The 27,999-nt window shown below is 38.0% G+C and overlaps 2 protein-coding genes across 3 annotated transcripts in view; both read right to left on the bottom strand.

Moving 5' to 3' along the window:
- Positions 1-2,951, bottom strand: part of hdac8 (histone deacetylase 8) — a 31,948-nt gene extending 28,997 nt beyond the window's left edge. The window contains exons 1-5 of one of the 2 annotated variants that reach the window (XM_079810941.1): positions 2,717-2,951; positions 2,343-2,395; positions 2,125-2,255; positions 847-988; positions 493-605 (exon numbers count right to left, since the gene is read on the bottom strand). In XM_079810941.1, the coding sequence (XP_079667067.1) occupies positions 493-605; positions 847-988; positions 2,125-2,255; positions 2,343-2,395; positions 2,717-2,830 (553 nt within the window). In that variant the 5' untranslated portion in view covers positions 2,831-2,951. The remainder of the gene's footprint in view (positions 1-492; positions 606-846; positions 989-2,124; positions 2,256-2,342; positions 2,396-2,716) is intronic. The other variant, XM_079810942.1, reaches the window with a different exon arrangement.
- A 95-nt stretch (positions 2,952-3,046) lies between these two features.
- On the bottom strand, positions 3,047-27,998 carry phka1a (phosphorylase kinase, alpha 1a (muscle)). The gene is made up of 33 exons (XM_079844013.1): positions 27,895-27,998; positions 27,654-27,794; positions 26,340-26,498; positions 25,794-25,841; positions 22,627-22,795; positions 21,012-21,094; positions 20,831-20,911; positions 20,080-20,178; positions 19,825-19,971; positions 19,675-19,728; positions 17,804-17,926; positions 16,815-16,910; positions 16,617-16,724; positions 13,179-13,257; positions 12,940-13,074; positions 12,701-12,810; positions 12,335-12,479; positions 12,169-12,247; positions 11,912-12,075; positions 10,961-11,131; positions 10,182-10,270; positions 9,947-10,092; positions 9,697-9,850; positions 9,455-9,534; positions 9,283-9,361; positions 7,856-7,985; positions 7,669-7,770; positions 6,516-6,631; positions 5,976-6,020; positions 4,762-4,923; positions 4,343-4,396; positions 4,051-4,251; positions 3,047-3,947 (listed from the first exon to the last, which is right to left on the bottom strand). Exons 2-33 carry the CDS (start codon positions 27,729-27,731, stop codon positions 3,774-3,776), a joined length of 3,660 nt encoding a protein of 1,219 aa, XP_079700139.1. The 5' UTR covers positions 27,732-27,794; positions 27,895-27,998; the 3' UTR covers positions 3,047-3,773.
- Between the last annotated feature and the right edge of the window lies 1 nt (position 27,999).

Raw genomic sequence — 27,999 nt, forward strand, 5'->3', positions numbered from 1 at the left:
TTATTGACCTTAACACACTGTCATAACATGTGTTGTGTGCTTTTTCCTGCATTGGCTGCAACACATGACTTTAAACTTATTAGCAGTTTTGTTAAAATGCCTTTTTCCCCCTAAAAAATAAAAGAATTTGCCACTTTCTTTTAAAAAATGTAATTCCTTTAATAAGGTTTTTCTTCATTGTGATATCAGGACTGTTGTATCACCCTAACCCTGTCAAAAAACCCCTCAAAATTATATGAACGCTCATTGTAGAAAAGTTGTATATTCAATCCACTGTGTTTATGAATTGAAATTTTTGATGTATTTTTGAATATACTGAGTCAATTGAGTCATGTCATTGACCCATCTAATATTCACTCTTGGTGTTAATGTGGACTTGGAAGTAAGATATAAATCTAAAGCCAATTTGTGAATTATTTGTGGAAAAGAAGGATGTTAAATGCTATTAACGACAACAGGTTGTTGTGGTTATTGTTATGGAAGTGTTATTACCATCTCCATGGTGAAGGTCCACATCCACATAGAGAACTCTCTCATACTTCTCCCGCAGTTTGAGGATTCCAAGAACAGCGTCATTCACATAACAGAACCCAGATGCCTCATCCCTTATATAACAACACATATTCAATCAGCTGCTCCAGTGACCCACTGAACAATGTCCTACACATATGTAAACATTCATCTAAAATAAACATTTTTTTTTAAAGTTTCCACAAACAAATTGCGACATAAAAATGTGAACTTGGTTTAAGCAGTAAACATGCTAAAGATGGCACTGGCATCTCAATGATTGATGTGGAGGTGAAACACAAGAGGGTGGGCACAAGGCCTGTTGTGCTGTATTACTTCTTGGCATGATGCCACCCTCCGGCCCAGTTGATGGCCACATCACACTTTCCATCCAGCAGATTCTGGGCAGCAGTCAGAGAGGCTCCTCCAACGGCAGCCGCGTAATCAAAAATACCTTCCACCACCGGACAATCATAACCTGAAAAAAAAAAAAAAGCGTCAAGAGCGGGGTTTGATAACACAGAGAGACAATGGGATGGGGTGTAGAGAGGAAAGTGAGAGGAAAGATAGTCTGTGACAAAGAGGGAGGGTGAGAAAGAACAATAAACACTGAGCTACATTAAAATAGATCTTTTGGCAAGAGCTTTGTTTCCCCTTCAAAAACAATAACACTTTTCTCCATCCCCTGGAGATTAGTATGAAGTGTCGGTTTGTCAGGCATTTACATTACACATCCAGTACAAAAATTAAACACTGATTATAATAACTGGAAAGTCTGAGAAAGATTCAAGTATAATACTGCCCACTGCTGTAAGCAGGAGGGCACTGCATGCACTAACACAAGGGACACTACTGGCTTGGTTGACTATATGGCCAAAAGTGTATGTAAACTTCTAATTCAGAGTGGTTTAAACCCAAGGACACATAAGGGGATGTTAGGTGGTCCACGGAAAATTTGAGGAGAATTTTTATTATTTTTTTAGAGATGTCTAATTAAGCTTTAATATTTTTATACAGTAAGAAAAAGAAACTGAATATAATTTTATAAGATAAATTTTCAGCGAGCAAATAACAAAATGCGGATATGGAAGTAGAAGTGCTGTCAAAATCGATTAAGCGCAATTAATCGCAATTAATCACATCTTAAGTTTGTGTTTATAATATGTGTGGGTGTTTGTGTACGTGTGTATATATATATATATATATATATATATATATATATATATATATATATATATATATATATATAATCTTGCAAAGTTTGCTGAGGCCCTGAGTAACAAAATTCATGCTTGTAACTATATGAATTGAACTGAAATGTATCACATCAGGTTTATTATTCATATTTTGGGGTCCTTGGAATCAATAAAGTTTGAGTTTATATTTTTATGAAAATCGTTTCACAAAGATGAAGCCAAAAGCTGTGCAATTGCCAACATCAGTGCCTGATATCACTAACGCTCTTGTCGGAGCAAAATCCTACAGCCAACATCTGGTGGAATGTCTTCTCAGAAGAGTAAAAGCTGCTGGAAACAGCAAAAGGAGTCCATATTGATTATAAAATTATGCCTGATCATCTGATTTCAGGTCTATTAAAACAAGTCTCAGTCTCACCCAGTCCAAAGTCAACAGACTGAGGGTCATCATTGTCCCCGTCCTGGCTGATCTTGTGCAGGTGCTGCAAGTAAGAGTCTGTGTGAAACACAGCCATCTCCTCTATTGAAGCCATATGTGGCTTAACCACCCTAAAAACAAACAAAACAGTTTCAATCAGTTAGGATTATTTACGTATAAGAAAATACATATTTATATGAAAATTAAGTAAATTTCACCTCATGTATTTCAATAAACCATACGCCTCAATCAGTGAATGCACCATACTCGCCTGTGAGAGAGAGAAAGAAGTAAAGACATTCAGGAATGTGTTTTAATATATGCCATGAAACTAATTGATTAACACATTCATGTAACGTTACTATGGTATTTACATGATAGTCCAAAAGTACTTCAAAGAATACCATGGTAATAACGTTACACCACGGAAGATTGTCAAAACATGGTACTTTTTCGTTAGTATCTATTCAAACGCGATTCCATTTGAATTATTTATGTCTCTGTATGTAATGCAGTGAAGTATGAAACATCAGTCTGGCTGAAGCCAGAGGTGTGTGCTGTGTTTGGGAGTGAGAAGTGCAGTTCATCTCACCCGGTTTGGCACTTTAGACAGTGAGTCACATGTCTGGATGTATTCCGAACTGTAAACATACACCACACTGCGAGTTCTGCTTTTATCATTATTACTGTCGCTTTTATCACTCATTTAAAATCAAACTATTAAAATCAAAGCTCCTCATAAATCGATACACACAGCCTTTCGGTGCGCTCTGGCTGTTCTGACAATGAATGAACGTTACAACAATAATCGTCCGTTATTTCAAAATAAAAGTCCTGTTCTTTTTTTTCAAGATAATGTTTGTGAAGACATGCTGTTTAGGCTTCTCTTCTGATAGGAAAAAGCAAAAACTGACAAATGACTGGATAATTCAATAAGTAAAATAAGTTTATTTATATTTCATTTTTATTCTGTTGTAATGTATTGTAAGCAAAATAAATAAAAGTTCTCATTATGGCTTCTGTAAGTATAATTATACTTTACTGTTGACTTGTAACATAGACCACAAATGCTCAAAAGTCTGAAACACAACTAATGTTAATTAATTACTATACACGCCACACCTTTCCATTAGTTGTAGATTGTAAACAACTACATTCTCCTCATATTTTATGCAGTTATAACTGGCAAATAAAAAAACTAAACTGAACAAAGCCAGTGGTTTCATGCTTTATAGACACCATGTTACAAATGAGGCTGTGAGAGATACACTTACAGTCTTTAAATGGTATGCACTGTAAACATCCTAGATCACATGCATTGTCAAAATATACTACTTGTCATTTCATCAGATGAATAATCAGCATTTTGTTCAATGAACACACTGTCCTTTCTGGCTCATTTTCTTTCTTGTCAAAAATTAAATATGGGCTTCCAAGTACCAACTAAGGTCTATGGAGAACCTATAGGACTACTGAGTGAAAACACCATCAAACTGTGAAATACCAAAGCATGTGGCCAACAAGTTTATTCAGTCAAAAATAGAATTTACTTTGATAATCAAACTCACACAAATATCTCAATAACTTCTCTAAAATAGTGGTCTCTTCACTATACAATAAAAACAATACTATTTAAAAACGTCATGGTATCACTGTACAGTACAGGCACCACTAGGCAGAAAGTCCTGGACGTAGGTAGCCACAGCTTTAGTGAGGTAAGTCATGGTACCATAGCGGCCACTAGGTGCAGTATCATACAGGAGCCGGCAGATGCCCGTAGAGTGATCCTTTTCTAAAATACTATCCTCTGCACCAAGATCCTTCTGCAGGAGGGAGAGCGGCGATTTTTTAATATTTGATGATAATATATTGTTGATAACACAAACCATAATATATACCATAAAAATTGTAGTTGAATGCCCATACCTGGTCCTTGAAGAACATGTCATTGGCGATGTGAACAACCTTCTCTATATGGATGATGCTGCCAATGTTTTGTATGTCCACATCAGCCAGCATTGTAAGTACCAGGATCCCTTCCACCAGCAGCTGCCTATATTCAGGCTGAGGGACGCGGTTCAGCACCCTTTCTACATGTACCGCAAACTTAATCTCACCTGGGGTCATCTGGAGAGAGGGAGAGATATTGCGGTGGAGAAGGACATTTACAGTCAAAGTTACAAAAAGCAATTGGAGGAACATGTGAAAGGGCCCAAACCTCTCTTGTAGTAGAAGATGGGAGCACAAAGCCTTCTATTGAAAGGCCATGACACTGTAGGGCAAGAAAACAACCGAATTAATATATTCCACTATTTTGCATAAAAATATTTATGCAATGCAAAGCATGCAAGGCCATTTGTAACTTGAATGTACAATGCTTCCAGTGGCATCCGCTTCCAGTTATTTTTAGCTGTACAAAACAGCTAATTATTATGATGCTTGATATTGCAAACTGATTGTCTGATTGACACTTCATTTGTAGCGCAAATAGTTTGACCATTATTCTCCTAGGTCTTGCACAATCACAGAAAAGAGCTTACTTCCACGCTGAAAAATAAGGTTGATCAATTTATTATCAAGTATTTTTACAATCTATTTCATAAGTTATTAACAGAACACTGATTTAATTATTCCAACCTTCTGTAGAATCTTCCAGACTTTTTGATAGAAGCCTACAGGAACTCTGTTCAGAGCACCATCAAGCCGCCTTCTGCGCAGCCACTGGCCCTGCCGACTGTCCTGGGGCACACCAACACTCACTGAGCTGTCAAATGTATCAATTGAAGGCATCCGGGACCTCTGTAAGTCACATTTAAGCACAGGTCAACACAGTGTAAAACTTCTATGTTAGTGGTATGACATACTGTACTAGAACGTTTATCTTTACGACAACAACTGGGATCAACATCAGGCCTATTAGGCCACTAATAAAAACAGCAGTCGACAAAAGAACTAAATTACGAGTAGGACCACCCTTTCGCTTCAGTTCTGTAATTCATCTGTTTAAATGAAGTGTGTATTTGTTTACTGCAACACTATTCAAGAAACGGTTTCTTCAAGACAAAATGAAAATCTACTTCACAAAATGAGCCATGAGACTTCATCATTCTGGTGTTTACAGTCACCAAGTTTGACTTGGTTTAATACCGTGGTTAGAAGCATTAGCATACAAGTATATAGGAAGGTGGTGGTAAAAAGTTGAGCATCTAGTTTATTAAAATGACAAAGAGATAGGGATGACATCTTTTTGTAGGCCAACCCAAATCTTGGTATCAACCTGGTTCCCTTGACAAAAAAACAACAGGATTTTTCCATTGGCTTTTGTATTAATACGGTCTGTGACAAACAACAGTTTATGATTCTTATACAATCTTCACAAATGTAAACACCTCCTATGAATTTTGAAGCATAAATATAAATAGCAAAAGTAAAATGCTAAAGTTAGGCTATAAACAAACTGCACCACAGTCGCATGACTTAAATGTAACAACCTCTATGCTTCTTTCAATCAATATTTAAAATGTACAAAACACAAGCTCGGTTTTACTGATGTATTTTATGTCGTAGAATGAAACAAAAATATCTTGGGCTTGGGTTAACCACAAACCTTATCTCAGGCTTATATCCAAAAACCCATTAAAAAAAACATTGACTTTGGGGCGATGGAACCAGAAGCGCAAAAATATTAACTCTTTTCTGGATTATAGGACTCATTCCTACCACAAATTAAATTATTTAATAATTTTTCAGGCACAGACTATTTGCACTTTTTGTAAGTCTTACTTGCCTATTCTTACCTTTCAAAAACCTAAGTGAAAAGTGAATGTGGCTTTGAAGATCTAAGCACTTACCACTGACTCCATGGGCTCTGTGTCGAATGATTGACCTGATAATGTCTACAAAGGGAAAAAACAGACATGGGGATGGACAGTTTTACAAACTTTTACATGACGAAACACTTTTGAGCCTCCTTCAACAATTATGTACGCATTACCCGTGGAATTAACACCATGCCATGCACCTTCAGACCCCAAGAAACATGGGGTACACTCTTTAATTTGATATCCAGATTTAAACTTTAGATGTACAGTGGATTTCCTCCCATAACATTAACCCACCAAATTGAGCAGCTGATGTCAGTTTGTATCTTGAGTTGATGAACTAAATTTGAGATTAGACCACATTACATGAGTCACAGCTCATTAGACACATCACCTTACTTTGGATCGACCATGACAATCGGTGCTCTTCCAGCTGAAAACATTTTAAACACTATTAAACATATAGAGGAATGACATATATGGTAGCTATAGTGTTTTTCTATCTTAGAATTGTTATTTTGTAATATCTGTCCTATGTATGTTTTTGGTTTTGGATGTGCAGTCACCTACCATCTTCATGTCACTCTTCAGTTTGCTGATGCCTGCACGCTCACTCTTAGTGGCACCAACATTGCCGACCTCATGGATGGAGATGACAGGAGTGGCACCAGGCTCAACTGAACGCACTGAATAGCCAACATGCACTCATTCAGACAACCAAACCAACCAGAGAATATCAGCTAGCAATGCTAAACGTACTGACACATGTATTTTTAGTTTTCCAATTATTGCTCAAAACTACAGAAAACAGTAATTCTCATGAAGTCACTCATAGGGGTTTAACGACTTCTTGAAGTCAACATTTATGTGAATAAAGTTGAGTCGACATCGACTAGTCGCTGATGAAGTCATTAATGAACAAATAAGCCTAAACCTCAAGCTGAGATTTAAGAGTAGGCTGCCTTGTGCCTTATGGCATATGACCCAGCCCACGACGCTATTGCTCCTACATAACAGTTAGCAGCTGTAGCATAACATTTTTAACAATTCTTTGGGTCGTTATATTTCTCACAGTTCTAAATGAGATACAGATAAAGTAGCACAATAAAGATTACATTTATATGAATGAATTAGTGAGAGAGCGGCTGCATGTGAATGAATTCTACCTGGTATCTCTCAATTAATAGTGAAGCTGTGGGTTTTAGTTACTAAGAAATATATGCTAGAATTTTCAGTGACTAAAATTTTGTATTTATAGATCACAGAACAGTTTTGACAATAGATTTCTGTGCTACTGACTGTTTCTGTGTGCTTGCAATCTGCACATGATGTGCGAGCTACTGTCTGTGTGTGTGTGGTGCACTTCAAAGATTTCTTATCCTGTTGCGGCCTATATAGGCCATGATCAGTAACTAGTGAACGTCAAGCTTAAAGGGATAGCTCACCCATAATTGACCCTCAATCCTAGGTGTATAACACATATTTAACACAAATATCTACCTTACGGCGCCGCCCATATTCAACTAACGAAAAAAAAGCTAACTGTTGAGACAATAGCGTCGGATGTAGCATAAGCATTTTGAACTGCAAGAGGTGCTACACTTTCTTTGTAAGTTGAATATGGAAGGCGGTCCGCAGGTCATTTTAATTTTTGGGTGAACTATCCCTTTAAAGCGTCATGGCAGAGCATTAAAGTCGACTAGTGCAACCCCTAGTCACTCACCACTTCTCTGAACACCAAATTCTTTGCCGCTCAGAATGTGGTGGAGGAGATTCTTCAGCTCAGAGGGACTGAGTTTCATTAGACTCTCAGTGGCCTCCTCACCTACAATATACATTACAAACATTATAAACATCCTCAAATTCCCTAAAATGCACTATGAATACATGATGAATGATAAAGTCAGTACCTGAGCAGTTTAGAGATTGGGCCAGCTCAGTTGCCATAACTTGAATGATGAGGCCAATCCTCAGCCGAAACATCTCACTGAACAAACTGGGCTGCGTTCTGATGATCATTGCCAGGTACACCATGATCTCCTAACACATATATTAAAAACAATTAAAATATTTAATTAAATAAATAAATAAATACAAATACACACACACACACACACAACACAACACACACACAACACACACACAACACACACACAACACACACACAACACACACACAACACACACACAACACACACACAACACACACACAACACACACACAACACACACACAACACACACACAACACACACACAACACACACACAACACACACACAACACAACACAACACAACACAACACAACACAACACAACACAACACAACACAACACAACACAACACAACACAACACAACACAACACAACACAACACAACACAACACAACACAACACAACACAACACAACACAACACAACACAACACAACACAACACAACACAACACAACACAACACAACACCACACAACACCACACAACACCACACCACACCACACCACACCACACCACACCACACCACACCACACCACACCACACCACACCACACCACACCACACCACACCACACCACACCACACCACACCACACAACACACACACACACACACACACACACACACACACACACACACACACACACACACACACACACACACACACACACACACACACACACACACACACACACACACACACACACACACACACACACACACACACACACACACACACACACACACACACACACACACACACACACACACACACACACACACACACACACACACACACACACACATATATTAACTAAAAATAATATACATACATATATATAAGCAGGGCCTGGACAGAATCAGCATTCAGCACACAGAATTTGATATGTAACCAATATGAAATTAGCACTATCATCTCACAATTAATTATGCTCAAATAGTTCCTCCACAATCAACAGAAAATGTGAAAAAGTTCTGTGTACTCTTGGTTAAAGGATTTACATACACGTGTTCAAAAGTAACAACAACAACAAAAAGTATCTTATCCTTACCAAGACTGTATTAATTTATAAAAAAAATACATTTAACACAGTAACAGTAATATTGTGAATTCCTGTGATGGAAAAGCTGAATTTTCAGCAGCCATTACTCATTTCTTCAGCTTCACATGATCCTTCTAATATGCTGATTTGGTCCTCAATTAAAATGTCCTATTATTTATAAATGTTGAAAACAGTTGAGCTGCTTAATATTATTGTGGAAACCATAATATAACTTTTCTTTGAACTTATTACAAAAAATCTTCAAACTTTTGAACAGTAGTGGAAAATCAACATATGTTTGAGTGTAACCTGCGTGAGGATGGCGATAGTGATGTTGTTCTCGCTGGCTTGATCAATAAGTAAGGCCAGTTGGTCAGGAGGCAAAGGCCTGCAGAGAAACATCCAGATTACACACACATGCTAACACTATAGTGCAGTTTTTTTAGTGTCGTCTGAGCTGGGAATAACTTTGAAAACTCACGCAGTAATAGTCTTCTCTCTGGGCTCCGGCGGTAAACCAACTGTCAAGTGCTTCTGATGGGCCAGCAAATCTGAGCAGGCCTACAAACATGACCACCAAGCAAAAAACAGAACAATTCATGAAGTACATACTGTACAATATAATCTCATCCTGTGAAGTAAGAGTGCCGATCCAACAGAAAGGGTTGTGAGAAATGCAAATAGCCGGTGTTATAGTTCTTTTTACCACAAGCTTGCATTTACCCAGTCCAGTTCCTCCACTTTCTTGCGAAGCATGCCTGAAATCATACGGATGAGATCCCAGCAGCGTATTTCTCCTGCCTTCTCATAGAGCTCAACCAGCAAACTCTTGACAGTGGTTTCTGTCTCATGCAGCTGAGTATCCCAATCCATTCCCCTGTGAGAAAACACACAAAACAAATACAAAATAAAACAACTCTATAGAAGTGTCCACACTCATATAACACTGATTCAAATGTGGCAAGGGACTTACTTGTCTTTGAAAAGGATGTAGAGGATGTCTGCCTGATCATGAAGGCTCTCAGTGTCTTTAAGCACTTGGACTAGACCACTGTAATCAATGTCGCCATGAGTGTCCCGAGGCAGGTTAAACTGAGAGGACGTGAGCACATCTGGACTCTACAGAGTTATATTAAACATATTAAAGCATTTTCGGCCATTTCAATTTAGCATTATAAAAAGATCCTTGTGTGTATGCAAATACACACATGACTGGGCCGTGGTGCCGGGAAATCTTTTAGATTAAGCGCAGGCTGAGGGGAGCGGAAAATCTTATTGGGAAGATACATGTGCACATCTGAAAAACAGACAAGGAACAAAAAAAGACAAGGAAAAAATGAACGGAAATGTACCCAGACAAATGGTGTATGCTTTGCGTTGTAAGACAAATGCCTGTTTGATTTGCCTCCAAAAGAATATTTTTTGACAATTCCGTCATCATTCAATCGCCCTCATGTTGTTCCAAACCTGTATGACTTTCTTCCGTGGTACTTAAATGGCAATATTTTGAGAAATGTCAGTTTTTTTGTCCATACAGTAGAAGTCAATGGTAACCAAAAAAAGATCTTCTTTTGCTAACATGTTTGGAACGACATGAGGGCGAGTAAACAATGATAGAATTTATATTTTGATGAACTATCCCTTTAAATGTAAAAAAACCCACAAAAAAATCAGGTATCTCAAACTACTAGTCTGTTGAAGCACTTTATGTGGCAGCCTGGCCACATGAAACTACACACTTTTGAGGTTAATGCTTTAAATATAGCATCCTTCCATGCCTGCATTCTGCCCATTATGTCCACTTGCTATTTTTCAAATGTTTAAAAAATAATTACTACTGCAATGATTTTCTATGAGCACAAAGACCCAACTAATCAATTTTGTGATGCATTGTTCACTATTTGCTCTATTGATTGGTTGTTGCATACCTAAAAACTACCCTTCAATATGTAAGAGTTCAGTTTGAGTTGATATTAGTTCAGCTCACTGTGGATTTGGAGCTCCTTGGCTTTGTTCACAAGAGACACTATCTCACGCGTCTTAGTGGCTGCAGCCTTGAAGCGACTCAGTCCTTTTGCCTCTGGCTCGACCCCAAGTCTCCGCTGAGGTGCCGTTGCAGTCAACAGCTGGTCCAGGTATTGTGCTAGATCATCTGTATCTGAGTAAGAAAGGGTTAGATTAGAAAGAAAGAGACATGAGAGAAAGAGATGTTGTTGGGTTGGAGGTGGCGATGAGCAGCAAGATGCAAAACAGTTTGCAATTCACAAAAATGCTTGTGTGACATACAGCCTGCAGTCTAAGGGTAAATGCATTCCTTGGATAATCATTCAAGCTTGATAACCCAGATTATTCTTTTTTTTCTTTTCTTTTTTAACCCCTAATCAATTCAAGATCATTTCTTGCAGCAACTTGAATAAAATTCACAAGAAAATTATATTTAAAAAATGCAAGAATCTTCAACAACATGATGCAGATTTCACACAAGTGCTCAATGCAAATGATCAACATAAAAAAAAATCAAACCATATCTTGCAATGATGGTAGAGAAAAAAGGCTAAGATGCCAAAGTAAACCAGAAGAGTTAAAGGTCAGAGATGTTTAAATGTTTTGTCCAGCAAATTCTATATTATAAGAATGGTTTAGGTCATTTAGCGTACTTAAAATCCATTACACAAGCTCTCCCTAAAAATCAGAAACAAAAACATAAAAATAAATATTATGCTAAAATGTAGCCTAGACATAAAATCAATGTAGTTAAATTATTTAAAAAAATGACTAATGCATTAGAAAACACACACACACAAAAAAAACTATGAGTTTACCGATGTGAGCAATTTCAAATCACAACCCTACATCAAAAATTTCAACATCAGAATCTGACAGTTTCAGAAGTCATTATCAAAAAAAATTTATTTGCCAGAATATTCTTTCCCCTTACCATCACTGAAGTTCAGGTCATGCACAGCACCTCTAAAGTAGCTGTCCTCAACATCATCATCTTCATCCCAGCCCCTATTGGAGTGTGTCTTACCACTATCGAGGAAGCTCAGATGAGCACAACAAGATGTGGTCAGAAACTCAGATAACTTGCCAGTCTGGATCCTAGCAAAATTAAGAGCAGCAAGCAAGTGAGTTGAGACTGCCCTTGAATATGTATTATTGGTGACATATTTATTTACATCCTCATTATCTGACCTTGCCCCTCCAAAGTAGCCATCCTGTAGCTTCTTAAGTGTGGCCAGCACAGCAGGGTCCAAGTCTGTGTGGTCAGGGTCTATGAAGAAACACATAAAAAATAGGAACACAAACATCAAATTTAATATTGTTTTCTGTTGACCCTACATTATCAGTTTTCACTCACTAAGCATAGTCTGGGAGACAGGAAAGGTGACAGTAGGACGGCCAGTCATCCTCCAGCGAGAAGAAAGGTAAGATAGGTCAGTGCGCAACATTTCCACGATCATCTTGTTGTCCAGGGCCAGATAGAACTGCTGATGATCTATGAACTACAGCAACGTGACAAAGTAATGCAAAATAATGTAAAAAGAAAGAGAGAAGACGAAAAACATTCGGTCTTTATGGTATTTTTTAAAAGCTGTGAACATCTTCCTGTGGGTCATTTCTGCCTCACCAAACTTATATTTATTTCACTTCTGCTGGGTGACAAGCAGTGGCTCTGCTCAGCATAAGGCTCAAACATGCCTAGATCAGCACATTATGAAAAAACCTGAGGTGTGAAGCTAAAGATGGTGTTGCGGATGATGTACAACTTGGAGGTTCCCAACACGCCAATCCTACGATAAGGTCTGCCGGTCAGTCCCAGTCTCACATTACGTCCTTGGAGAAAGGCAAACACACACACACACACACACACACCCTAATTAAATGAAATAAACATTTATGTCTACTAAAAATATAGTCTTCAAACTAGCATCAAGTGAGACTTTATGGTGTACCACTTCCTACCTAGTCTGGCATAAATGTGGCTGAGAACTCGAGATGGCTGCACTCTGATGGGGTGGATGTCTGCCACTGTCTCCACATCAATTCCATTCTTCTGCAGGAGTGCCTTAATATCTTCATTCTCAGCAAGGATGGACACTTATCAGAACAAAATGCAAACATCAGGGTGAATTTCAACCATGCAACGCATCACATGTGCCATTAAGAATCAAGTGCACCTGGTTAAAAATGCTGAAAGATACCTTGTACAACAACATCCGGTTTAGGGATGGTAGAGAAGCGGCGGTTTAAAGGGTCTATCTCTCCAGGAGCCAAAAAACCCTGAAATAATAATAATAATAATAATAATAATAATAATGATACATTTTATTTATAAAGCATCTCAAAGTGCTACAAAAGGGAGGAAAACATTAAATAAAGCAGTTAGAGCAATTAAGAATTAAGTTAAAATCAGCTTCCAACTAAAATTAACACAAAAATGTAAACACTAAAAAAACTATTTAAACATTGAAAGACTTTCTAAACAGGTACGTTTTTAGTCCCTTTTTAAAAGCATCAGTCGTTTGTGGAGCCCTCTGGTGTTCAGGGAGGGCATTCCAAAGGCGTGGAGCAGCGGCACAGAAGGCTCTGTCCCCAATGGTGCGGGTCTTAATCATAGGGGGATGGAGCCGATGAGTGTTTGTGGAGCGAAGAGAACGTGCTGAGATCTGTGGAGTAATGAGTTCTTTAAAGGAATTGAAATCTGATGGCTCTGAAAGGCCTCCATTGGCACGGTTCACTATCAAGACCCTTAAAAGGTACTAAAGACGTCATTACAAAGTCCATCTCACTACAGTGGTTCTAAAATAACTTTATGAATCGGCGATAATAGTTTTTGTGCGCAAAAAAACCCTAAATAACGACTTACATAGTGATGACGATTTCAAAAAACGGCATCATGAAGCTTCGAAGCGTTATGAATCAGCGAGCCGAATCATGATTCGGATCGCGTATCAAACCGCCAAACTGCTAAAATGTGGCGATTCAAACCGCTGAATCGACTCACTGATTCATAACGCTTCGAAGCTTCAAGATGCCGTGTTTTGAAATCGTCATCACTATGTAAGTCGTTATTTAGGGTTTTTTTGCGCACAAAAACTATTATCATAATATCATATATTCATAAAGTTATTTTAGGACCACTGTAGTGAGATGGACTTTGTAACGACGTCTTTAGTACCTTTTAAGGGTCTTGATAGTGAACCGTGCATTGTGCCAATGGAGGCCTTTCAGAGCCATCAGATTTCAACTAAAATATCTTCATTTCTGTTCCGAAGATGAACGGAGGTCTTACGGGTGTCCAACGAAATGAGGGTAAGTAATTAATGACAGAATTTTCATTTTTGGGTGAACTAACCCTTTAAGGTAGGTGGGAGCATTGCCATGAATGCACTGATGTGTGAGGAGGGAAACTTTATACTCGATCCGAGCGGAAATAGGAAGCCAATGTAGAGACCGAAGAATTGGTGTGATGCGTTCATATTTACGCACTCTCATCAGGATCCTAGCGGCCCTGTTCTGTATGTGCTGGAGTTTCTGGATGCTCTTGCTAGGAATCCCAAAGAGAAGAGTGTTACAATAATCCAGTCTCGAGGAGACAAAGGTATGAACGAGTTTCTCAGCATCATGAAGGGTGAGTGAGGGACTGAGTCTGGCTATATTCCTGAGATATTGTTTATATATTTTATTTTATTTTATTTATAATTCCTGGTTAAGTGTGGATCAAACCTAACACTGAGATTGGTGACTATGGATGATAGAGGAATGTCCTGGCCAGGAAATGTAATACAGGTTATGGTGGATGATCTGATCTGATGAGGGGAACCAATGAGGATGGCTGCTGTCTTAGAGCTGTTCAGCTGGAGAAAGTTGTAGCTCATCCACGACATCTCTTCCAGACAGGCAGAAAGTGTTGATAATGATGATGACGATGATGACGACGATGAATGAGTGTCAATTTTCAGATATAATTGTGTATCATCAGCGTAGCAGTGAAATGAAATTCCCAAGCGACTGATGACTTTACAGAGAGGAAGCATGTAGAGATTGAATAAGAGAGGTCCTAGAACTGAGCCTTGAGGTACCCCACAACCAACCGCATGTGAAAGGGACCTTGAGCTACCCATGGCCACAAATTTAGATCTGTCTGTGAGGTATGACTCAAACCACTGCAAGACGGTGTTATCAAGTCCAATAGAATGAGACAGTCATTTGAGAAGTATACCATGAAATGGAAAGGAAAGGAGAATTTAGAGTTGTTTGATATACTTCCCCAAATATAACTTGGTACCAAAGGTCACACTAACTGAATATTTTATGTCATTGACTGATTTTTTTTTTTAGAAGTGACTGGAAAACCTGAAGGCCCTCCGTCATTTTGACATATTACACTAAGGTTGATTACACTATTGTAACTTGTAACTGTAATTCCCACCCCTGTCCAGTTGGTGGCCATTTGTGCAAAAGGGGTGCATACTGCGGGATTTCCTCCCAGAGAAGAGAATGCTTGCAGAATCGGGAAATCCCACATTCAGAGAGCCCTTCTGATCACTTACTTCCCTGAGAGAAATGTACTGACTACGAAACTTTGGCTGAAGTGGAGCTGGTAATTCCAGTCTCCAGTGTGGCAGCAGAGCATGGGTTCAGTCTAGAGAAAAAAATAAACACTGCCACAAGAAGTAGTCTGTCCGAGGCAAAGACATAAAATCTTATGACTTTCAGTCTCCCTTGATGCATTTGATTATGCACAGGTGAACAGCCAGTTTAAAGGGATAGTTCACCCAAAAATGTAAATTCTGGCATCATTTACTCACCCTCAAGTTGTTCCAAACCTTGAAAAATTTGTTTATTTGTTCTGCTGAACACAAAATAAGATATTTAGAAGAATGTTTGTAACCAAGCAGATAGAGCAGCTATTGACTACCATAGTAGGGGGGGAAAATACTATGGTAGTCAATGGTTGCTCTATCTGCTTGGTTACAAACATTCTTCTAAATATCTTCTTTTGTGTTCAGCAGAACAAAGATACTCAAACAGGTTTGAAACAACTTGAGGATGAGTAAATGATGACAAAATTTTCATTTTTGGGGTGAACTATCCCTTTTACTCTATGCAGACCAGGAGGAAGGTTTGAGTTCAGGCAGATACAGATGTTAGTTCAGTTCATTTTTTATGTGTTTTGTTTACATTTTAATCGTAATCATATTTTGTATTAATATTGTGTTGTTCATATTTGCCTGTTCAGACACAAAGGTCGTGTTTAAGTGGCCTACACGGTCACTGTGAGGGGAAAAAAACAAACATTCATCTGCTTCTGTGGTGTTGAACATGAAGAGTCTCTCTTCATCTGTTCTCTTCATAAAAAAATTAATGCATAAATTAATGCATAAAATTGTTTATGCATAATTATGTTATGCATAATTAATGTATAACAAATTAATGCATTTTTTTTATATGAATGGAAACAAACTATTAAATGTCTTATAATCATTAAAATACAACAATTAAAATGACAGTTAATAATATATTATGATGGAATTATGATGGACAACCCTCTCCATCAAAAAGACAGACAATGAGAAAGTCTAACGCAACCACTGCTTGGTGCAAGTATAGCAAAGACATGACCTATAACCTCTCACCTCAGCCAAAAGGTTGCCCAGGACATAAAGGGACTGGCCCCACTTCAGAGGGCACTTTCCCATTGGGATCCTCTCCACCGTGTGAGGATTAACATACTCTTCATCCACCTGAAATAATGGGAAAAATTCACAATTCACATGAATCAGTGATGTTTCACTGATATTAAGGTTTTTTCATTATCAATTTAATTTTCTTACCTTATCAAGAGGAACACTATAGAGCTCGGGCAGCAGCCTTATCCCATCTTTCTGTTTGATCATGATACCTTCCAGAGCTTCTCGATACTCCTGAACCTGAGAGGACAGAAATGTGGAAAAACAGCCTGCTTGCATCTGGAAAACAACCTTGAGTACATCCTGTTTGACTTATTTTTAACCTCCAGAAAGTCTCTCTCAAGCTTTGCCTTTGCTCAATTCTTTACAGTAGCTTCCAGAAGCCACCAGAATTCTCTCCACTTAAGGTTGAAATAAACTACACAACATTTACAATGGTTACAAAACTGCATCATACACTAAATGACTGAGGATCACATACTACCAGACTTACAACACACTCACAAAAATGTGCTTCATTGCTAGAAGACACATGACAAATTTTATGAAATTCAAACATGTTTGATATCCTACGGCTGGACAGAATCATAGCCTGAAGCTTTGGGAAAAAAAAAAAAAAAAAAGTAAAATGTCTGTACCCACCATCATACACTACGTAGCTCCTGTGAAATCTTTTAACTCCAACTGCCCAAAATCGGCAGACTGGTTCTAACTAGCCTTGACTCAAAAAAAAAAGTATTCCAGCCATTACTAGCATAACTAAGTAACTAAATGTAACTTTAACCTTACTGCAATGTATACACACTATCTTTGCAACCAAATTAGTATCTGTATTAGATCTGGATACTGAGTCTTATTATTTTGGTGATTTCAGTATCTTTACCTACATATTTAGGCAATTGACAATTAAAAACATATGCAAAATATATCATGTAAGAGGTAACATCTTAGAGTGTACTAGAAGAGAATAGACAAACAATTCAGTAGCACTCAATGCTTTGTGTGCTAATAATATTCTAGCTCTTTTTTAGCAAACCCTGGTAGAAATACCCTTAAATGTTCATCATACTCGTTCATATTTCCAGAATGAGACTAATTAAAAAATGATGATATTGGTAAAATCATAATTTTACCTGCTCTGGACTGTTGATAAAGATACCATCCAAGATTAGGTAGGTCCAAAAAAGTGGCCACTCGCATTCAATGTTTTCAAAAAGCTTCAGTTCTGCAGATTCATAGTACAGCCTGTTGGGGTCCTATTGGGAAAAAAGGTTATGCATTTAAAAAAGTATAATCAAAAGTATTTTTCCTGTATTTTTTTACAAAATTACAAAGACAATTTTTCCAATGTTTTCACAGACCAACTTAATTTGATTTTGTATATATGTGACCCGTGCTGGCAAAAGGAGATGCAATGAGTACATTTTCAAAAATAAATTTTCATTTCAATTTTCACATTCAAAAATATATATTCAACTTTTTTCCATGATTCCATGATGACCACAATTGTTTGATTTACATTAATGAAACAGACAGCCTATATATTAAGACCAACTGTACCACACAGATGTTTTATAATGTTACACATAAGATGTTTTTCCACAACAGTTAACCAAACGTTTGTTTAAGACCGATAATGTTTGAATGAATACTCGCCAAACAAGATATTTTGAAGTACTGTAATTCTGTGTATGTGTGTATATCGGGATTGCGCGCTGTGAGAGGCGTCTTTGTGTGAACGTGTCAGATATATATATATATATTAAAAATGATTTTGATGACTGCAACACACTCCATGTGATGTGATTGTGTCACATCACCTTTCCTTTTAATTACATTTTTAATAATTTGGGAATTAAGGGTGATTAATTGCTGCAGCTTTGAAAGTGGAGTTTTTGCTCAATCTCGCCTGATACAAGACATTGCCTGATTCTCCTTTTCATGATGGGCCATACAATTTCAATAAGAGACATCTGCATGAGTAGAGTCTACAAAACCACTCTGTTGTGGCATGTGCAGAATGAGGCCTGACATTGTCTTGCCCTAATAACCATGCACTTCCCAGGAAAGATGTCACCCTGATGGTAGTATTATGTCTCTGTACAATCTCAATATACGCCTCCACCTCAATGGTACCTTCGAACATATGCAAGTCTCCCATGCCATTTTGCACTGATGCATCCCCATACTATGACAGATATTTGCTTTTGCACCTATCGCTGACGAAAGTCTGGATGGTCACTTTCCACTGTCTTTTGGTCCATTTGAGAAGAGCTCGGGCCCAGAGAACATCTCTGCAATTAATTAATGTAGAGGTTCCTCTTTGCATAACTGCGATTTTCCAAAGTACTCCTGAGCTCATGTGACTATATTTAACACAGTAGCATGATGGTTTTTCATTCAATGCCATCTGAGGGCTCAAAGGTCACACACATTCAACAGATGTCTCTGGATTCTCTCAATCTTTTCAAAATATTATGTATGGTAGATGGTAAAAGACCAAAATTCGTTGCAATCTTGCATTGAGAAATTAGATTTTTGAAATTGTTAAACAATTCTCTCATGAAATGTGGGACAAAGTAGTGAGCCATGAGCCCATGACCCATCTTTGCTTGCAAAGACTGAGCCTTTGGTGGATGCTCCTTTTATATTACCACAATACACTCACCGATTACCAATTCACCTGCTAACTGTGGACTATTTGAAAACAGTTTAACTTGGATATTCTGTCATATTTTTACTTTTATGTCCCAGCTTTTGTTGCAGCCATCAAAATGAAAATTAGTTTATATTAACAAAAAAAAAGAAAAAAAAAGTTGGTCAGGGAAAACATTGGAAATATTTTCCTTGTATTTTTGTCAGTTAAATAATGATTTAAGAGAAAAAAAATTTTTTTTTACAAAATGTCCCAACTATTCTGGAATTGGGGTTGTATGAAAAACAGAAAATCATCCAATAAGATGTAATGCGTGACCTAATTTGTCTGTGTGTTGGAGATACTGACCTCTTTAGGAGTTTTGTGGCCATCTCTAAGGAAACGACAACAGCCATATCTTCCCTACAGACATAAGAAATGCAAGTAAAATAAATAAACCACCCTAGTGTGAAAGACAGCTGTTAAACAAGTTCCTCATGTCAGAGATCAAGTGCTGACCTGGAGCTTGGAGATGATTTCCTCCTTAGTGATATTGACTAACTCCATGTCTTCCACAGCAAAGGCTGGATATGAAATTATGGACAGGAGCCCAGCATCCACCTCTTTAGATGTCGAAGCTCTGGGCAACAAGGAGCTCAGAATGGACTGAGAGGAATATGTGGTAATAGGGAGAATCTTTTTTTAATCAAGCATGCTGATGCTGAAAAACAATGCATAAGAAAATCCAAAGCACTACAATCTCTATAGCCTCACCTGACAGTGCTGGATATCATCAGCTAAGGCATGAACCACAGAGTCAGGTCCCCCTTTGGCCCCAAATAAATTCAAGTCATCTAGGGCTTCAAGTGCTGCCTGCAGTAACAAAGGGTCCATTCAGGGGATGTTACAGTATTCTGTCCTAGCAAGAATCTCAACTCAGTAGTCAGAACAAAGCCTATATTTATTCACTGTGCATTGAAATTCAGACTACATATTAGGCATAGCCTTCTCTCCCATAGATGACATTCACTCTTATATTTAGTGTTAAGATCATTAACGTTGCCACAATTTAATTTTTTAATACTGATTTTCTGAATCGAAATGGGTACATTTGTATTAAAATTAGGTGAAAGGCTAGTTCCCTGCCCTTAAAATGGTACTCTGTCTTCTCTAACAGAGAACAACCAGAACCATTCTTCTCTGAGCAAAATGTCGCAAACGAACAAACAGAACTGACACAAGCTTGCAGGGAAAGTTGGGAAGGAACATTAATACCACAGAGGCCATGTTGAGGTTACATTGGGTCACGTTCATCAGAGACGTTAATAGGCAGTGTTCATGAGTACACAGTGTGAACCCCCTCCCCATGCCAGTCTGAGAGTTCTCAGCTGCTCGACACATAAGGACTGACGACATTATGTGGAGAGAGAGAGAGAGAGAGAGAAAGAAAGAGAGAGAGAGAGAGAGAGAGAGAGAGACAAAAGGAAGGACAGTTTGTTTGTTTATTTTATTTCATCAGACTCACTTTAGCCATCCCGATTGAGCTGGCATTGAGCTCAGGGATCCCCTGATTGGTTTTGTCTCCTCTCTCCCACATCCCATAGTCCTGAACAGTCATGGGAGAAAATGTCAGTTACAGACATGCAGCGCCTCACAGCTTAAATATATACATATAAGGCCTATATGATCAATACAAAGAGACTTACAGCCACTTTGTATGCAGCTTCAATGTAAAACAGCAGATTTTGGACCACATCCACCTCGTCCTGAGTGTAAACTATGTGCAGCCCTGGACACAAGACACAGCAAATTATATGTGGGAGAAGTTCTACTAATGCTGGGCTACAGTAAACTGACAGCAGCCCATCAGATTCTTAAACTACTCCCCTCAAAGTAGGGCTGCACAATATATAATTTTAGCATCAATATCGCGATGTGCGCATCTGTGATAGTCACACATTGCAGAATGTGTAATGTAAAGTATTGGGATCGCAGTTGATCTGTGATCCGTACAGAACGCTTGCGGATTAACTGCAAAGTGTAACCATCATAGAGTGAAAGTTTATTATTTGCATGCATTTTTAAGTCCTGTCAGTTTAAACATCAAGCACAAGACTGGAACTTGCGCACAGAGCCACGCAGACAGCATGTGAAACAAATTCAGTTCTGTTTCTTTTCTTTTTGAGCTTGAACGGACATGTGCATTTTTAATTTTGTTTGCACGTCTCTGTGAATATCCTCGTAAACACAGTCGGTTATGTGTTGAAAACAACTGAGAAAGAAAACACATGCGCATCATTATATTGGATCCGTGCAGTTGTCTTAAAGTGACAGCAGCCTAATATAACCCCAGCTGTTTGTCAACAATTTTAATCAAACAACAAAAGAGAAAGAGAAAATGACTTTTGTAGCTTTAACAAAGATTAATTTAATTAATTAATTAATTATATTATTGATTATATTTAATTTATACAGTCAAGAGAGTGTTATTTTACATTTTATAATTCAATGTCTGTACCTGAATACTGTTAGACTTACCTGAAAAACATAAATCACTGCTTATTTACTTTATATTTGTTCTATTGTATGCATCTATGCTTGTAGTTTGTTTATGCACTACTCTACAAAATCACCCCTATCATCCTTGAATGATTAATTATTTCCAAATAGAATAGAATATATGCAGCTATAATATCGGAATGTCAGTGTTTTCCAATATTGTGCAGCCCTACCTCACACTACACTAGTTAGACATGTACAAAAGTCTTTGTAATAAAATGCACAATTACAGCAAAAAACATAACTTGGTTATTTTCCTTTAATTTTGATTAATAGAATTGAAGGGATAGGTCACTCAAAAATGAAAATTATGTTATCAATTACCCCTCGATATGGACTACTTTTATAATGTTTCAATTAACTTTGTGAAGTGTGGAGGGACAGAAATCGCTTACATTTCAGTCAAATATTTTCTTTCGTATTTTGAAGATGAATTAAGTCTTTGGTGTGTTGGGAACGACATTAAGGTGAGTAAACAATTACAGAATTATAAGGGATTGTTTGAGTCGTAATTATAACTATCCTTTTAACGTCAAAATATGTTGTCTGTGGTAACAATGTGTCATATTTTTGTTTCAAATACCAGTGCTCAACAACGCAGTCAATTATTTAATTGAATAACTGTGCAGCCCTACTAAAGCCTTAGCTGTAAAACATGGACAAAAGAGAGATTATATTGGTTTACAGTAAAAGAAAGGAAGCTTGCACACTTATGAGCCCTTATGTCACATTTTGCGAGCTCTAAAGAAAGACCTGGTGTACCTGAGGCAGTCATCTGAGCAAGGAAGAGCAGGTAGAGGGAGGTAGCATCGAGCTGGAGATGCCCCCATTCCCCGTCACCCACCACAGTGGCACAGGTCTGAATGTTATACTTGGCATGGAGACTGTCCAAGGCGCTCTTACTGTATTTGAACTTCTCCACTTTGTCCAGCTGTGGGGGTGGGGGTTTGACAAGAGGACAAGAGAGAACACTTCAGACATGATAATTTGTGTTATGCACAGTTAACCCTAAAGTGGGTGCTTTCAAGATTGATAGATTGCATAACTATGCATGTCATGTGCATTTGTACATTTGTGTGTACATCTTTATGTACACTACTGTTCAAAAGTTTTGGGTCTGTAATAGATATTTTTTTATGTTTCTGAAAGAAGTCTCTCAACAGCTCACCAAGGTACTGCATTTTTTTGATTGTCCCCCAAACAGAGATTCTACTGACTATAAGTAACTTTGCATCTACATGCCAATTTATTCTACTAATCCTAACCCAAACCCTAACAGTCTACTAATAGTCAACTGATACTTTAATCATGAGAGTTAGTTAACATGTAGACATGTTGACATGTAACTTTACTAGTCAACAGAATGTCTAAAAGGGACCATTACTACAATTTAAATGAACTGTTTTCTATTATATAATATACTGTATATACAGTGAGGAAAATAAGTATTTGAACACCCTGCTATTTTGCAAGTTCTCCCACTTAGAAATCATGGAGGGGTCTGAAATTGTCATCGTAGGTGCATGTCCACTGTGAGAGACATAATCTAAAAAATAATTTTCTGTAGTTTTTCACCAGGTTTGCACACACTGCAGGAGGGATTTTGGCCCACTCCTCCACACATCTTCTCTAGATCAGTCAGGTTTCTGGCCTGTCGCTGAGAAACACAGAGTTGGAGCTTTGCCCAAAGCTTTTCATACTTTGGAGCTCCCTCCAAAGATTCTCTATTGGGTTTAGGTCTGGAGACTGGCTAGGCCACGCCAGAACCTTGATATGCTTCTTACAGAGCCACTCCTTGGTTATCCTGGCTGTGTGCTTCGGGTCATTGTCATGTTGGAAGACCCAGCCTCGACCCATCTTCAATGCTCTAACTGAAGGAAGGAGGTTGTTGCCCAAAATCTCGCAATACATGGCCCCGGTCATCCTCTCCTTAATACAGTGCAGTCGCCCTGTCCCATGTGCAGAAAAAGACCCCCAAAGCATGATGCTACCACCCCCATGCTTCACAGTAGGGATGGTGTTCTTGGGATGGTACTCATCATTCTTCTTCCTCCAAACACGTTTGGTGGAATTATGACCAAAAAGTTCTATTTTGGTCTCATCTGACCACATGACTTTCTCCCATGACTCCTCTGGATCATCCAAATGGTCATTGGCAAACTTAAGACGGGCCTGGACATGTGCTGGTTTAAGCAGGGGAACCTTCCGTGCCATGCATGATTTCAAACCATGACGTCTTAGTGTATTACCAACAGTAACCTTGGAAATGGTGGTCCCAGCTCTTTTCAGGTCGTTGACCAGCTCCTCCCGTGTAGTTCTGGGCTGATTTCTCACCTTTCTTAGGATCATTGAGACCCCACGAGGTGAGATCTTGCATGGAGCCCCAGTCCGAGGGAGATTGACAGTCATGTTTAGCTTCTTCCATTTTCTAATGATTGCTCCAACAGTGGACCTTTTTTCACCAAGCTGCTTGGCAATTTCCCCGTAGCCCTTTCCAGCCTTGTGGAGGTGTACAATTTTGTCTCTAGTGTCTTTGGACAGCTCTTTGGTCTTGGCCATGTTAGTAGTTGGATCCTTACTGATTGTATGGGGTGGACAGGTGTCTTTATGCAGCTAACGACCTCAAACAGGTGCATCTAATTACATTTTAAAGGCAGACTAAGGGTGCGTTCCATTCGACCGTAAGTGGACTGCGAAGTGGACTTAAGAGGGTATTCCGCCATCTTAAGTGAGATTCCAATCCAAAGGGAGCGAACATGTTCAGTCCGAAGGGTACTGCAAACGGCGCAGGGAAGAAGGGAACATCGATACATCACTTCACAGGAAGTAGAGAGTGAAAATCACCCAAATGTCTTTGCGCGTCGCATGCATCACCTGTCTGAACGGTCTGAACTAATGATGGTGCAGAGCCGTTGGTTGGAAGAGTTTTTAAACAGCTCTGCGATTAAGGAGTTTACATATGCATTTGAATATTCATAGTTATTATACAAACTAGAGTATTTATGAATGGTTATGGCAATAACTGTTACATTTGTATATTATATTTTATGAATATGTAAACAAATTAAAAGTGTTGAGAAGCACCTGAGGGCTGTCATGTTTTATATTTTACTTTATTTACCTCAGGAATGTTTACTGTGCAGCTGCACTTGGGAAAGAAAGCGCACGAGATGAGACCGCTACAAAGACCATTAAGAATAGCCTACATACATAGTTAACCAAATCAAAGTATTTTCATATTGAATGACAGGTGCAGCTTCAAATCTGTTCATAGTCAATACAGGTTATAAGTAAACTAATAAAACTAATGGACAATGTTTTGATTATATGTTTTAGATAGCCTATAGGCCTACTGTGTGTTTTGTAAATGTATATGCTTATTATATGGTTTTCAATTTGAAAGTAAAGTAAATTACAATATAAATTTTTGTTAGGCTATATCATAATCTGCACCCGTCGTTGCCTTTCTTTGATGACGCAGGGCGTTCCAAATGAGCGATTATTGTCAGCGAAGTCCACTTCAACTGATATACCGTGCTCAGGGAGTAGGGAGCAGTGAACAGTGCATAGGGACCCTGTCGAATGGAATGCACCCTAACAGGTCTTTGAGGGTCAGAATTCTAGCTGATAGACAGGTGTTCAAATACTTATTTGCAGCTGTATCATACAAATAAATAGTTAAAAAAATCATACATTGTGATTTCTGGATTTTATTTTTTAGATTATGTCTCTCACAGTGGACATGCACCTACGATGACAATTTCAGACCCCTCCATAATTTCTAAGTGGGAGAACTTGCAAAATAGCAGGGTGTTCAAATACTTATTTTCCTCACTGTATGTATTATATGTATAATGTATTCCAGTGATTGCAAAGCTGTATTTTCAGCAGCCATTACTCCAGTCTTGAGTGTTAATAGCGGATGGTACCTGTCGCATGATGCATTGAAGAAGTGCCCTCATTAACTTTACCACACTCTGAAAGAAGAAGAACAGAGATCAGGACACACAGACTCTAAAAACAACACTTGGAACTGGATCAACGGTGACCTTTCAGCTCTTCATTTAATAGCACAGGCAAGAGTAACATGACACTTCTGAGCCCACTGTAAAGAGACTGCTTATGTACACTGACACGTACACATGGGGCATGAAAGGACAACTGACCTTTCTTTTAAAAAAGCATGCACAGATGTAAAATAGTACACTCCGTTGGTGTATATTTTGGTATGACGCCTAATTTAAGATCATTCGAATGAAGATCATTCAACAGTTGTTACAGTTGCTCAAGTCATCACAGATTTTCATCCAGTCGAAGCATACTGAGTTTTGTTGTTTTTGTTAACCATTCTGGGTTCTCTAACATATATGACCTCATGAACAAATGTTGTTACTGAACAAATATCTTAAAAAGTTGTACTGGATTAATAAAATAAACAAAAATACAAAACAAGCATATCCCGCCCCAGTTTGTACCTGCTCAAGCTCGTAGGCTTTAGCCTTGTCTTCATCACGGTCTGCATTCTTCCTGTAAGCCAAACTAAGAGCCCAGACAGACAGGATGCTGTAGACATTGTCCCTCACCCAGGCGTCAGGCTGCTCTTTGCTTGCTGGTAACAGACCTGTCACTGGGTCCTACAAGTTACCAATACAGCTAGTTAAAATGCTACATGATAAATTTGCTGCCATTGCAATTGCACTCTTATCTATCTAATCAATATGCAAGAATTACTTTTACCACATATAACATACATACTAGCCTATGTAAAACTAAATATTATGTAAACTACGGTTCAAAGTTTGGGATCAGAAAGAAAGAAATTAAGTAAAATTAAAAGGCATTTATAATGTTTCAAAATACTTCCATTTCAAATAAATGCTGCTATTTTAAACTTTGTATTCATCAAATAATCCTGGAAAAAAAGTATCACAGTTTCCACAAAAATATTAAGCAGCACAACTGATTTCCACATTGATAATAATAAGAAATGTGTCTTGAGCTCCAAATCAGCATATTAAAATGTTTGGATCATGTGACAATGAAGACTGGAGTAATGATGCTGAAAATTCAGCTTGCAATCACAGGAATAAATTACATTTTAAAATATATTAAAATAGAAAAATGTTATGCAACATTTTAATAATATTTCACATTATTACTATTTTACTGTATTTTTGATCAAATAAATGCCGCCTTGGTGAGCATAAGAGACTTCTTTAAAAACAACACAAATTTTACTGACCCCAAATTTTTGAACATTATGTATAGTGTATAATATACACTTGTGTCAGAAGTTTTTGCCCCTCTGGAATTTATTCTCATGGGTATTTTTCCTTTATGAAGGACGGTAGGCTATATTATTTGTAACCATATAAAATACAGAACGTGTTTTATTTATGTCAAATACTCAATCTGAATTTTGAATTAAATAGTAAATAAATAAATAAATAAATAAATACTCTAGCAAAGATTAATAAATTAGTAATTAACATATTTACAGGATTAAGTCGATTATGTTTTGGTGTCTATTTTTGGATGTAGATTTTATTATACTGCAGTTTTGTTAAAAACAAACAAACACTTGAATAATGATTGTACAAGTGTTTGTTTGTTTTTAACAAAACTGCGGTACTTTTCTATAATGTAGGCTACATTATGAATACAGAATCAAGAACTATGGCAGATCGAAAATGTCTACAATAATTTCAATGGATGAAGGCATGTTTAGTGAAAACAAACTATTAGTGAAGCATCAACAGTTGTGAGGTAACTTGTAATGAAACACTCACTTGGTGACGCAGAATAGTCTGATGAACTATCCGCGCGTAGTTGTCAAGTTTAACTCCAGAATTGCTGCGACTCCTCATTTTAGTGCTAGCAGGTTTACGGAAAAACCTTTAGCCTATGCTTCAACAACCGCTAACATCCTCCTGCAATAACAAACCATGGTGCTTAGAGACGCTCGCGCTGCATGACCAAACTACAAAACGTATCGACAAAACCTGAGTAGTTCAATAAACATAAACAAACCTGATCACGTTAAGGCAAAATCCGGAAGGAAAGTAATTACTCGTGCACACTCGCGAGTTGCAGTCAGTTGGGAGGGTCTTCCGACTTTTCAAAATAACACCAGTG

The sequence above is a fragment of the Gobio gobio genome (assembly GCF_949357685.1).
Source record: "Gobio gobio genome assembly, chromosome: 2".
NCBI lineage: Eukaryota > Metazoa > Chordata > Actinopteri > Cypriniformes > Gobionidae > Gobio > Gobio gobio.

What these genes read in the sequence shown, in the direction of transcription:
- phka1a (XM_079844013.1), bottom strand. Translation starts at nt 27,731, where the DNA reads ATGAGGAGTCGCAGCAATTCTGGAGTTAAACTTGACAACTACGCGCGG. An exon ending in AAGCCTACGAGCTTGAGCAG is followed by an intron (nt 25,842 to 26,339) that starts GTACAAACTGGG and finishes TTCTTCTTTCAG; the next exon opens with AGTGTGGTAAAGTTAATGAG. An exon ending in TTATCAACAGTCCAGAGCAG is followed by an intron (nt 16,911 to 17,803) that starts GTAAAATTATGA and finishes CTGTCCTCTCAG; the next exon opens with GTTCAGGAGTATCGAGAAGC.